The 13,411-nt window shown below is 38.2% G+C and overlaps 1 protein-coding gene across 1 annotated transcript; it reads left to right on the forward strand.

The window, feature by feature from the left end:
- The first annotated feature begins 84 nt into the window (after window positions 1-84).
- Polr3B (RNA polymerase III subunit RpIII128) lies at window positions 85-13,216 on the forward strand. The gene is made up of 12 exons (XM_034984863.2): window positions 85-370; window positions 1,287-1,618; window positions 1,792-1,904; window positions 2,505-2,680; window positions 4,182-4,369; window positions 5,447-5,831; window positions 6,505-6,868; window positions 7,191-7,649; window positions 8,108-8,902; window positions 9,542-9,699; window positions 12,243-12,385; window positions 12,979-13,216. The coding sequence occupies exons 1-12, from the start codon at window positions 281-283 to the stop codon at window positions 13,190-13,192; spliced, it is 3,417 nt and encodes a 1,138-aa protein (XP_034840754.1). The 5' UTR covers window positions 85-280; the 3' UTR covers window positions 13,193-13,216.
- The last annotated feature ends 195 nt before the right edge of the window (window positions 13,217-13,411 follow it).

A 13,411-nucleotide genomic window follows, 5' to 3' on the forward strand; every position in this document is an offset into this window, starting at 1 on the left:
CCGCGCACCAACTGGCAACTTGCCAGAGTGGCAGCACCATACTGACTAGTGACAGTTCCAAAGAGTATATAATCATCTCTATGATAATCACTGACAGTTCTACAAAAAAATCTCTGAAATAATAATAATAATAACCTCAAAAATCATAATTCAAAAATATTGAATTACAAACAATGTTCTGTGATTATAAATGTAAACTGGAACAAAATCATGGATTATTTCAATGAAATCGAAGATGTGAATTATTGTTATCTTTTTATGTGAACTATATATAAATAACATGTTAGAACGAAATATGGGAGAAGTAAATAATAAACATTCAGAATGGGAGTCTGCAAAAGGTTTAAGAGAACCAATAAAAGCTTTAGAGGTTGGTTATTTACTTTGATAAATTAATAAATGTTCAAGAAAATATCCTTCTGTCCTTAGTCAATCCTCCAAACCAAAATCTGTTTACTGTTGATAGTTAACAGTCAACTAAGATTTGTTTTAAGAACTAGCACTGAATAGCTGTGATAGCCTATTGTTTATGACGACTGCCTGCTATTCGGAAGGTTGAGGGTTCGATCTCTAACTTTTCGGAACTATATTCTACATAAGTATCACTTGCTTTCACAGTCAAGGAAAACATCGTTCCGGAAACTGCATGCCTGAGAGTCGTTCATAATGTTCTCAAAGGTGGGTGAAGTCTGCCAATCCGCACAGGGCTAATATAGCAGACTATGGCCAAACCCTTCCCATATTGAGAGGAGACCTATACTAAATAATAATATAAATACTATAAACGGCTGTACTCATGTGTGTAGTCGACGTTAAGTCAAAACCGCGGCGCGTGCGCGAACGGACTCCCTTGAAAAAGGACCCCGTATGGGTTCGAAACTAGTCGGGCTAACGTCGACTACACACGTGAGTACAGCCGGGACAGATATTATTTAGAATGGAAATCACTCACGGTAGTTTAAATGCTAAAATAGGAGACCCATACTTGGTAGTTGATCATGATTATTATTATTAGTTTTAATAGACTAAGCAGCTTTCGCTGATGCGTCTATATCAGAAGTGCTTCGAGTTTTCCAAATGTTTGTCCAATCTATTCTTGAACTGGTGAACAGAACTTGACATAACACCATCCTTAGGCAATTTATTCCAAATGTAAACAACTGTTGGTCAGAAAGTGTTTTAATGGATTTGACAATGTTGACTAAATATTAATGTTTTGGTTTTATACTACCTAAAAGGGTAAGCTGTCAAAGAAATAGAAAACTTACATAAGCCTTTGTTTACAGGACAAATGGAAACTTGTACCATCATTTCTGCAAGTTAAGGGATTGGTTAAGCAGCACATTGATTCTTTCAATTATTTTATTAATGTTGAAATCAAGAAAATTGTTCAAGCAAATGAGAAAGTGTTTTGTGATTCAGATCCCTTGTTTTACATTAAATATTTAAATGCATATGTGGGAACACCAGATTTAGAAGAGGGTTTTAGTGTCACAAAACCTACGACTCCACATGAGTGCCGGCTCAGGGACATGACATATTCTGCTCCAATCACAGTGGACATTGAATATATCAGAGGCAACCAAAGGGTTATAAAAAATAAACAACTAATTGGGAGGTATATTTATCAGTTTTATTTGTTTGCATTATTGTAATATCAATAAATGTGCACCACCATGTTTTAATCCCTTTAAGTTTATAATTTTAACTTGCGTTGTATAAATAAATAAAATCTAATTAATAAACTTCATTGAAGTAATTTAATTTGTTAAACTTGTAAAATTTTGCTAGAATGCCTCTAATGCTGAGATCTTCAAACTGTGTGTTGACAAACAAATCAGATTTTGAACTGGCTCAACTGAATGAATGTCCACATGATCCTGGTGGTTATTTTATTATCAGAGGTAACTGTTATTGGTATTTATTAATTCACTAAAATTATTTCAAGATGCTAACTAATATTTTTATTCAATTTCTATTGGAAGCCTAGACTTTAGGAAGAATTAAGACATTTTTATTCTTTAGAATAAAGAAAGGCTAAATAAAAATGTTGCATGATGTACACAATTATACTGTACACAATCTCTAAACTAAGCTTTAGATCTGTCAATAGATTAAACCAATGTTATACTTTTCCACAGGGCACATTGTGAAAAGGATAGCACTATATTTAGAGTTTAGACCAATCAATTTAGTTTAGAGATTGTGTATGACAGTATTAGCCACAATTGCTCCAAATTATTCAAAATTGCAACTGCAATAAATTTTGGTGTTAAAGTTATTATATTAGTGACCAACTTTTTTCTTCTTCATTTGTGTGATGTAATTTTTAGCCTACATTGTAGCTATAAATCAGTGGATGACTTTTTAGAATAGAACTAATTCTGGAAATTACATTTTATATCCAAACTTACTAACTTTATATAAGTGTAGATTATATATCAATAGATTATGTCTCAATCTATCTCTATATAGAAAGTACTACCATAACATTAATTTCTCAGGTCAAGAGAAAGTTATATTGATCCAGGAGCAGCTCTCAAGGAACAGAATGATTGTGGATGAGTTCAAAGGAGCCATTCAGTGTCAAGTTACAAGTTCCACGCATGAAAAGAAGACCAGAACTAATGTTATTGTAAAAAATGGAAAATATGTTCTCAGACACAATGCTCTATCAGATGTATGATATTATTGAATAATGTTTTTTTAGGGTTCCGTAGCCGAATGGCAAAAAACGGAACCCTTATAGATTCGTCATGTCTGTCTGTCTGTCTGCCCATCCATATGTCACAACCACTTTTTTCCGAAACTTTGAGAGCTATACTGTTGAAACTTGGTAAGTAGATGTATTCTGTGAACCGCATTAAGATTTTTACAAAAAAATAGAAAAAAAAACAATAAATTTTGGGGTTCCCCATACTTAGAACTGAAACTCAAAATTTTTTTTCCTCAAACCCATATGTGTGGGGTATGGGTGTGGGTATCTATTGATAGGTCTTCAAAAATGATATTGAGGATTCTAAAATAATTGTTTTCTAAACTGAATAGTTTGCGTGAGAGACACTTCCAAAGTTGTAAAATGTGTGTCCCCCCCCCCTATAACTTCTAAAATAACAGAATGATAAAACAAAAAAATATATATATAATGTACATTACCATGCAACTTTCACCGAAAATTGGTTTGAACGAGATCTAGTAAGTAGTTTTTGATTTTTTGTGCAAAATGTCGATAAAATACGATTGTACTACGGAACCCTCAGTGCGCGAGTCTGATTCGCACTTGGCCGGTTTTTATAAAAAAAACTTTCAAAATAATGTGTAGTTACATAACCCACAAAAGTTGAAAAATGAGCAGTTACTTTATCACTACCCATATTATAAATGCGAAAGTGCGTTTGTTTGTTGGTTTGCCCTTCAATCACGTCGCAACGGAGCAACAGATCGACGTGATTTTTTGCATGGTTGAAGACCTGGAGAGTGACATAGACTACTTTTATCCCGGAAAATCATAGAGTTCCCACAGGATTTTTAAAACCTGAATCGTCGAAATAGTCGCAGGCATCAGCTACTATGTAATAATAGATGGATGGACCTCGTTGGTCTAGTGGTTAGCATATTCGGCTGTGGATTACGAGGTCCTGGGTTCGATTCCCTGGTTGTGCATAAAATTGTTAGACATTGGGTTTTTCTTTTAAGAAATTCTCAGTACTAGTCCGGAGTTACGTAGTTGGTGGTGTTTCACCTCAGTGAATCTTTGAAAAGAACAACAACCAAGTTTCTTGCTGGCTGTCCTCGGTCAGTAGGGAAAACATTCTTAACCAGTGGTAAATGCATTTGACGATTCAAAAGTTTATTGGAATAAAAAAAAATCTATTTCTATGTAACCATACATTTAAAACTCTGATAGCCTAGTAGTCCTAATCGGAGGTCGGGGGTTCGTTCCCGGGTACGCACCTCGTAAGTTTTCGGAGTAATGTGCGTTTTAAGTTATTATATCATTTGCTTTCTGAGAGTTCTCCATAATGTTCTCAAAGGTATGTGAAGTCTGCCAATCCACATTTGGCCAGCGTGGTAGACTATGGCCAAACCCCTTCTCACTCCGAGAGGAGATCCGTGCTCTGTAGTGAGCTGGCGATGGCTTTATTATGATGATGATGATACATTAAAAACAAATATTCCAGGACATACCAATTGCAGTAGCATTTAAAGCCATGGGTATTTGCAGTGACCAAGAAATTATGCAGCTTGTTGGCACAGAGGATGCAATTCTCAAGAAAATGGCCCCCTGCATTATGGATTGTCACAATTTGAAAATTTTCACACAAAACCAAGCACTTGCATACATTGGGACTAAGCTCAAGGTTAAACGGTAAGTATTGAGTATTTCTCAGAATTCAGGTGGACAGTTGCATATGTTTTCAATATATATTCTTCTTTGTAAGGTTTAAAAAAATAATAAGAAAATCTTTTTAGCCAACAACTAGAGAGTCAATGTGACAATTCTGTATTATGATACCCCAGTTAGCCCTTGACTGCAATCTCACCTGGTGGTAAGTGATGATGCAATCAAAGATGGAAGCGGGCTGACCTGGAAGGAGTATATGGCAGTTTCTATTAAACCCGTACCCATTTTGGTTTCTACACGGCATCGTGCCGGAACGCTAAATCGCTTGGTGGCTCGGCTTTGCTGGTTGGGTGGTAACTAATCGCGAAGCCTCACAACAGCCCAGACCAGAAATTTAGAAATTATAAAATTCCAAATCCCTACCGGGAATCGAACAGGGGACCTCCTACTAATAATACCACACTGCTTATCACTGCGCCAGGGAGGTCGTCAAATATAAATGCACAGTCTTTAAACTAAACTTAAATGACCAGTCTAAATATATTGCTATCCCTTTCATAATGCTTCCTGCGGAAAAGGATAGCACTAGATTTAGATCTGACATTTTAGTTTATTTTAGAGATTGTGTAAAACAGTATTAGCAGAAATGATTTGCTATATCTTTGTCAACTTTGATGCTAGGCCTGCTGGTGTACTGACGATAAACTATATGTATATTTTTATGTTACATGCATATAATGCATGTAACTTGCCCTTGTTCTTTTATGCCCTAAAGCATTTTAAAAACTTTAAACACTTTATTTGATTTTATTTATTCATTTACTAAAGTATATAACTCGCCAACTTTATATATTCTATGCCACTGACGTTTGGGTAATATAAAAGGCGGTCACTGAAAATCAGCATTGGGGCGTCTGGTACCTCAGATATTTGCTATAGAGGTTGGTGTCTGAGGGGTCGAACGTTTCAACACAAACTGAGTGGCCTACCTGTTCGAGGTGTTGCACTGCTGTACAGGACGATATTGCCTACACGATGTACCACCTATATGATACCTCGAATAAACATTATTCTATTCTATAATCTAGTTTCTTTTGAAAGGTTTCAGACAGCTAATACCAAGTTTCGATCTCAAATCGACGAGGCTCGAGATCTGTTAGCGACCACCATCCTCGCTCACGTGGTTGTAGACAACTTCAACTTTTATGTCAAAGCCATCTACTTGGCTATCATGGTGAAGAGAGTAATAGAAGCCGAAAACAGTAAAGCTGCTATAGACGACCCTGACTACTACGGCAACAAGAGGCTAGAGTTAGCTGGCTCTTTGTTAGCTCTAATGTTTGAAGATCTGTTTAAAAGATTTAATTGGGAGTTGAAGTCGATAGCTGATAAAATAATACCGAAAGTGAAAGCCGCGCCGTTTGATGTGGTGAAGCATATGAGACCAGACTTGATCGCTAACGGCTTGTTCACAGCTATTTCGAGTGTGAGTTACTATAATTCTTATTAGCCAAGTTTACTATGCTGACGAATTCCCCTTTCCCCTCCAACTAAGCGTAAAGTTTGTGCTAGGAGTAGGTACGACAATAGTGCAACAGGTGGGGTTTGAACCGGCGACCTTCCGGATTTCAGTCCGCTCCTTCAACCCTTGAGCTATCGAGGCTCAAGATTGACAGATATTTAGCTTTTGTGTTTTATTTGAACTCCATAAATATGTAGCTGACTCAAAAATCGAGTGAGTAATATTAATTCAACGCTTAATTTTATCGGCGATGCCACTCTATATTTGTAAAGTACCTAAACGTTTTGATACGTCTTTTTTAAGTTTCAAATCAAATCAAAAGGTTTAACCAAAATAGGTAATAAATTACACTTTTTGAAAGTCAGTTGTTGCATTTGTAAGATGATATAGTGGTGATAATTTTTATGCGAAAGGGCTCCAAACGCGCCCAGGTCTGAGAAGAGCCCAGAGTTTTTCTGTCTTCTATCCAAAAATCTGCATCAGACAAGTTATACTTCAACAGGCTATATGCTGTCCATAAAAATATTTAATATAAATGTGAAAGTGTGTTCGTCTGTTACCGTTTTAGATTTTTTAGCCATCAGCCATATCCAATTTAAAGTTGATTAAATTTTTTTTAAATCCTTTTAATATTTAGGGAAATTGGACAATTAAAAGATTCAAAATGGAAAGGCATGGAGTTACACAAGTTCTGAGTCGCCTCAGTTACATATCGGCCCTCGGTATGATGACGCGGGTGAATTCGCAGTTCGAAAAAACGAGAAAGGTGTCCGGGCCCCGGTCCTTGCAGCCATCACAGTGGGGAATGCTCTGTCCCTCCGACACGCCTGAAGGCGAAGCTTGTGGCCTCGTCAAGAACTTAGCCCTCATGACGCATATAACGACAGAAAGTTCTGAAGATCCAATAGCGAGGCTGGCGTGTAACGCAGGCGTCGAGGACGTCAGGCTTTTAGGCGGCGAAGAGATCAACCATCCTGCTGTTTATATGGTGTTCCTTAATGGTAAAGTTAATAAAAGTCACGGTCTATACAAATGGTCTGGATTTGGACAGCAAAATTGCAGTTGGCATCAAAGGTGTAGTAGTAGTAGTAAAACGCAGTACATGTCTAAAAATACAAACAAAAAGGAAAACTATGGCTACAAAGGCTGCCTTATAGGGCTGTTATAAGGCTGTCGTGCAGACACTAGAAGAACTGACGTAATCGGTCAAAAGTTACGCTGTTGTTTTGTATTTAAACTGAGACTGTCTGTAATAGACCCTAAGAGATGTTTAAATGTAAATTAAAGCTGAAAATAAAAATGATTGTACATTCTTACTTTCAGGTAACATCCTAGGTGTAACTAGGCATTACAAGAAGTTAATCAAAATCTTCAGAATGTTTCGTCGTCGCGGCCTTATATCAGCGTTTGTGTCCATCTATCCGAACCACAACCAGAGAACTGTGTACATATGCAGCGACGGCGGGAGGCTGTGCCGGCCGTACATTATCGTAGAGAAGGGCTACCCGCTGGTGCAGCAAGCTCATATCAATGAGCTGAACAGAGGGATCAGAAAGTTCCAAGACTTCCTCTCAGATGGTTTAATTGAGTACTTGGATGTGAATGAGGAAAACGACAGTCATATAGCGACAGTCGAGGGTGAGATCGACCCCTATGTGACCACTCACCTTGAAATAGAACCGTTCACGATTCTGGGTGTATGTGCAGGGCTGGTGCCATATCCACATCATAACCAGAGTCCGAGAAATACATATCAGTGCGCTATGGGCAAACAAGCTATGGGTGTGTATTGTACTTATCATTTAGTAGCTGATGCCCGCGACTTCATCCGCGTGAACTTAGTTTTGGGGAATCCCGTGGGAACTCTTTAATTTTCCAGGATAAAAAGTATAGCCTATGTCACCCTCCAGGTCTTTAACTATATCCATGCAGAAAATCACGTCGGTGCATTGCTCCATTGCGGCGTGATTGAAGGACAAATCGACGGACCGATAAACCAACAAACAAACACACTTTCGCATTTATAATAAGGGTAGTTTTTAAACATTTGACTGATTCTTTTGTTTTTGCTTCATTGTTGTATGTATGTCAGAATTTATAATTTGTAATGTATAACAATTCCCTTAATTTATTAAACTTTTACTGGCTATAAACTTTATATAAATAAAAAAAGGATCATAATATGATTTATTTTCTACATTATATGATTTTGTTGTCTTAAATTGTATAAATGGTTTCAGGCACTATTGGTTACAATCAAAAGAACAGAATAGACACATTGATGTACAATTTAGTTTACCCTCAATGTCCGATGGTGAAAACTAAAACAATAGAGCTGACCAATTTTGACAAATTGCCTGCTGGGCAAAATGCAACGGTCGCAGTGATGAGTTACAGCGGCTACGATATTGAAGACGCTTTGATTTTGAACAGAGCTTCAATCGATCGCGGATACGGTAGATGCCTAGTCTATAAAAGTGCCAAAACTATTATGAAGCGATACAGTAATCAGACCTCGGACAGAATCTTGGGTCCATCTAGAGACGCTAACACAGGGAAGATTATCAAAGCACATGAAGTTTTAGACACTGACGGTATCGCTGCCCCCGGGGAAATGGTTGAGAATAGGCAAGTGCTGATAAACAAACAGATGCCGCCGGCCACCCTGAACCCGATCAGCCAAGGACAACCGCAACAGATAGACTACAAGGATGTACCGATAACTTACAAAGGCCCAGTGGAGTCTTATATCGAAAAAGTGATGGTCTCTTCGAATTCTGAGGACGCGTTTTTGATTAAAATCTTGTTGAGACAGACCAGAGTTCCTGAGATCGGCGACAAATTCAGTTCTCGCCATGGTCAGAAAGGGGTGACAGGTCTAATTGTGCAGCAGGAGGATATGCCGTTTAACGACCGCGGTATCTGCCCGGATATGATTATGAATCCCCACGGATTTCCGTCGAGAATGACAGTTGGGAAAACTATTGAGCTTCTAGCGGGCAAGGCGGGATTGATGGAGGGCAAATTTCATTACGGTAAGTTGATGACACTCAAAAACCTATGGCGGGGACGTGGCGCGGGCTATATAAACCACGCCCGATAGATGTTTAGAAACTCAAATTTTAAACAATAGTAATGAAAAGCTATTATTATATTATACTGTAAGCAGTATCCAGCAGGTTTTCAGTATGGTTTCTGTAACAAACAATAAACAAAAAAAACTGTAAGCAAATGTTTGCAGCTTTCATAATACTACTTACCCCGGTACTTTCCGTTGACCTAGAATTATAAAATTTAACAGGTAGGTAGGTCTTATAGCAGATATTCGGCGAAAAATCTGAAAACCGTGAATTTCACACACAAAAAAAAAATTATGGTCAATGAACTAATAATTAGTATTTTCAATGTTAGAAGTAAGATAACTATATCAAGTGGGGTATCATATGAAAGGTCTTTCACCTGTGCATTCTAAAACAGATTTTTATTTATTTTCATGCATCATAGTTTTTGAATTATCGTGCAAAATGTCGAAAAAATAAGACTGCAGTACGGAACCCTCATTGTGCGAGACTGACTCGCACTTGGCCGGTTTTTTTATAATATGACAGGACACGAGTATTGAATGAAATTCTCTTGCGTGAGAATTTCATTCACTAATAAAAATAACTCCACAGGCACGGCATTCGGCGGCTCCAAAGTTCGGGACGTCTGCAAGGAGCTGGAGAAGCACGGCTATAACTATAACGGAAAGGACATCTTCTACTCGGGGCTGACGGGCGAGCCGCTGGAGGCCTACATCTACTCCGGCCCCGTTTACTACCAGAAGCTGAAGGTAGGCGGGCAATTCCCAACAAGGGGGGAATTCTTTGATAATTGAAAAGTGCTTTTAACACTGGGGAAATAGATTGAATTGAGGAATATTGTTAAGCGCATGATACACATGCTAGTTACTCGCACAAAAGCATGCCAGTTACTAGCAAGAACGAGCTACTAGCATGTGTATCGAGGTTGTGCCTCGCATGCCAGCTACAAGCACGCGAAATACGTCGTAACGTGTTTGCTAGTACCTCGCACATTGTACTACTACTAATCCAATAGGCTACTTGACACTTTTTTTAAGTTGGTCTTAAATGGTTAATATTTGTCCTATTATATCAAAAAAATTAACACTATATTTTTTTGCGCCCTAAAAACCGTAAAACTTTAATTTAAAAATATTTTTTTCTTAGACAGGTAAAAACACTGTGGCCATGTTTGGCCGATAGATTATCTGTGCTCTGACGTCATGCATTTGTAAACAACAGCATAACCTCCCAAAGTTTAATAAACATGACTTCTATACTAGTTTACATGAAAAATATAGTAATTATCGTTATTGTATCATCCAAGAATGTAAAAAACGCATCGATAAAGACCACAGGAAAGTTGTGAATTAGAGTGCCCAGTGAAATAAATATACGTAACACGCAAAGCCTTGCTTAAAGGGATCCTATATGACTAACGACTTCAACCCAAATTTATTTTTGCAAAGATCACTTTGTTGTAAGTCTTACTTAATAACTTATTCATTTTATAAAGAGAAAACGATATTTTTTTACGTTTACTATGAGTTTTTAGAAATATATAAAAACTAGCTTATGCTCGTGACTTCGCCCGCGTGGACTTCATAAATTTCAAACCTCCATTTAAACCACTCAGGGGTGGAATTTCAAAAAATCCTTTCCTAGTGGATACCTTCTGTTTACCTACAAAGAACACACCCACCAAATTTCATGTATCTAGGACCAACTGTTTAGATGTTTAGGCTGTGCGTTGATATATAAGTTAGTCAGGACTCTAAATTTTATATACCTATATGGATACTACGTTAGTCCACGCGTGACATAGGGATGACATTTCTTTGTTTACATATTTAATGACGTCACATCATGGCTGACAGCGTTTTCTGCGTTTCAAATAAAAATAAAAATTGTATTTTTTTAAATTGGATTTATATATCCATCCTGCGTTTTTAATAATTGTTATTGATATATTTCGTTGTCTTAAGCAAAATACTATAATAAATAATCATTTATTGGACGAAATTAGATATGAGTCAAGTAGCCTATTTCTCTCCATATTGTTTTCTTTTTTTGCGTCTATTTCTTGCTTTCAAAAGTGTCTTCACCAAGATAATCGCGAGTTGTATTGTAACACTATTTCTTCATAAATATTCATTTTGTGATCTTCAACTCGCACGGTAGGCAGCCTTTCTAGTAACTGGCATACCAGTTACAAGCATATCACGCACTGACATTCTGATAGTAGCTGGCATGCCAGTTTGCCAGTACCTAGCATGCCATTAACTAGCATGTGTATCACGGGCATTATACTAAGTCGTCTTAAGACTACTTCTTGATCGTCTTATAATTCTTAGCAGCTGAAGGTCGTGTCCGCAATTAAGTTTCCTTGTAACGCTGGTAAGTATAGCCGTCCACTCTGTTCCACTCTAGATTTTTCTCATAGTGGTTGTAAGTGGAAAGCCAGTGAGCGATTTGAACTGGTCAGACCAGCAGCTAGGTGATCTCTGCGTGGTATTTTGCATTCCCCCTTGCGAACGACTATATTAACTTAATCCAGATTACCAGACAGGCGCCGGGCAATGTGGCCAACCACCAAAGTACCCCAGAATCCTTTGGTAGCAAAACGTTGCAGCATAGTGGTCATACGAAGTTTTCACATTCCACAATTAAATTACAAACTCGATCCATTTATTTTTTATTTTTCTATCCATATTGTGTTGATAGTTGTCTAATGACTACTAATGATACTTCGTCGAGTCGTCCACGCAGACCTCTTCGGGTTCAGGGGTAACTACTCAAGGCAGTGCACTGCAATGACACCTCATTCATTTAAAAAAACCGGCCAAGTGCGACTCGGACTCTCGCACCGAGGGTTCCGTACTACAGTCGTATTTTTTCCGTAATTTTACACGATAAATCAAAAACTATTACCTATGCGTAAAAATAAATCAATATCTGTTTTAGAATCTACAAGTATAGCCCTATCATATTATGTTAACCTACTTGGTATAGTAATCTTACTTTGAAGGTTGAAAATACTAATAATTTGTTTATGAACACATTTTAATTTTTTTTTGTGATGTAACCACAAATTCACGGTTTTCGGATTTTTTCCTTTACTTGTGCTATAATACCTATCTACCTACCTAATTTGACAGACAGATAACGAAGTGATCCTGTAAGGGTCCTTTTTACTTTTCAGGTATGGAACCCTAAAAATAGTTGTTATTACATATTATATGAATAGTTAGGTGATTGTATTAGAGACGAGAGACGGTAAACAACTATAAAAATATTGTATTTTCTATTACAGCACATGGTGCAGGACAAAATGCACGCGCGAGCGCGGGGGCCGCGCGCGGTGCTCACCCGCCAGCCCACGGAGGGCAGGTCGCGCGACGGCGGCCTGAGGCTGGGGGAAATGGAGCGCGACTGTCTCATTGGTTATGGGGCCAGGTGAGTCTGCCTATTGTATTACAGCACATGGTGCAGGACAAAATGCACGCGCGAGAAGAAAATACAATAGGAAGCGAGTCTGCCTATTGTATTTTCTTAAATGAAAGTAATAGAAAATGCCAAAGATTGATGAAGAAAAGAAAGATGAAGATGCCAAAGAAGCCTGAGACAAAATCTTCCAAAGTGTCACGTTTCCGAGATATAAAGTAACAAAGTTGTATTTTTGGCTAGACTGTTGTACTGATGACTCCACCAGCACAACTTTGATAGCTTATAATATGTATCTCGGAAATAGTAGCTTAATAAATATGAAAACAATACCAACTATTCTATATAAAATATAAAATAAATAAAATATAAAAGGAAAAGCTGACTGACTGATCTATCAACGCACAGCTTAAACTACTGGACGGATCAGGCTGCAGGATAGCTATTATGACGTAGACATCCGCTAGGAAAGGATTTTTGAAAATTCAACCCCTCAAGGGATAAAATAGGGGTTTGAAATTGTGTAGTCCACGCAAACGAAGTCGCGGGGATAAGCTAGTTTATAAATAAATTACAAATAAACGCTCTTGTTTGTGTGCGCATAGCATGCTGCTGATGGAGCGATTGATGCTGGCGTCGGACGCGTTCAGCGCGGACGTGTGCGGCGCGTGTGGGCGGCTGGCGGCGCGCGCCTGGTGCCACGCGTGCCGCTCGTCCGCCGTCTCCGCCGTGGAGATGCCCTACGCCTGCAAGCTGCTGTTCCAGGAACTCGCCTCCATGAACATCGTGCCCCGCCTCACCCTCAAGAAATATTGTTAGTTACAATAAAATGCTTTGAGCTAATTTATTATGGTCATTTATTTTTAGGCTTCCGTACCCGAAGGGTGCCATCAAAATATTACTAAGACTGTCCGTCCGTCCGTTTGAAGTCCGACTCGCACTTGACCGATTTTTATTTTAGTCAGATTAGAAACTGAGACGTCGGAGTAAATAGGAATATGATCTTACGAAATAAAGATTTAGGTACGTCGATAAAAC

Source organism: Maniola hyperantus, chromosome 3 (assembly GCF_902806685.2).
Source record: "Maniola hyperantus chromosome 3, iAphHyp1.2, whole genome shotgun sequence".
NCBI classification, from domain to species: domain Eukaryota; kingdom Metazoa; phylum Arthropoda; class Insecta; order Lepidoptera; family Nymphalidae; genus Maniola; species Maniola hyperantus.

Coding starts and splice junctions, on each gene's coding strand:
- Polr3B (XM_034984863.2), top strand. CDS start 281: ATGTTAGAACGAAATATGGGAGAAGTAAATAATAAACATTCAGAATGG. Junction 4,370..5,446: donor ACTAAGCTCAAGGTTAAACG/GTAAGTATTGAG, acceptor TTCTTTTGAAAG/GTTTCAGACAGCTAATACCA. Junction 6,869..7,190: donor TTATATGGTGTTCCTTAATG/GTAAAGTTAATA, acceptor TCTTACTTTCAG/GTAACATCCTAGGTGTAACT.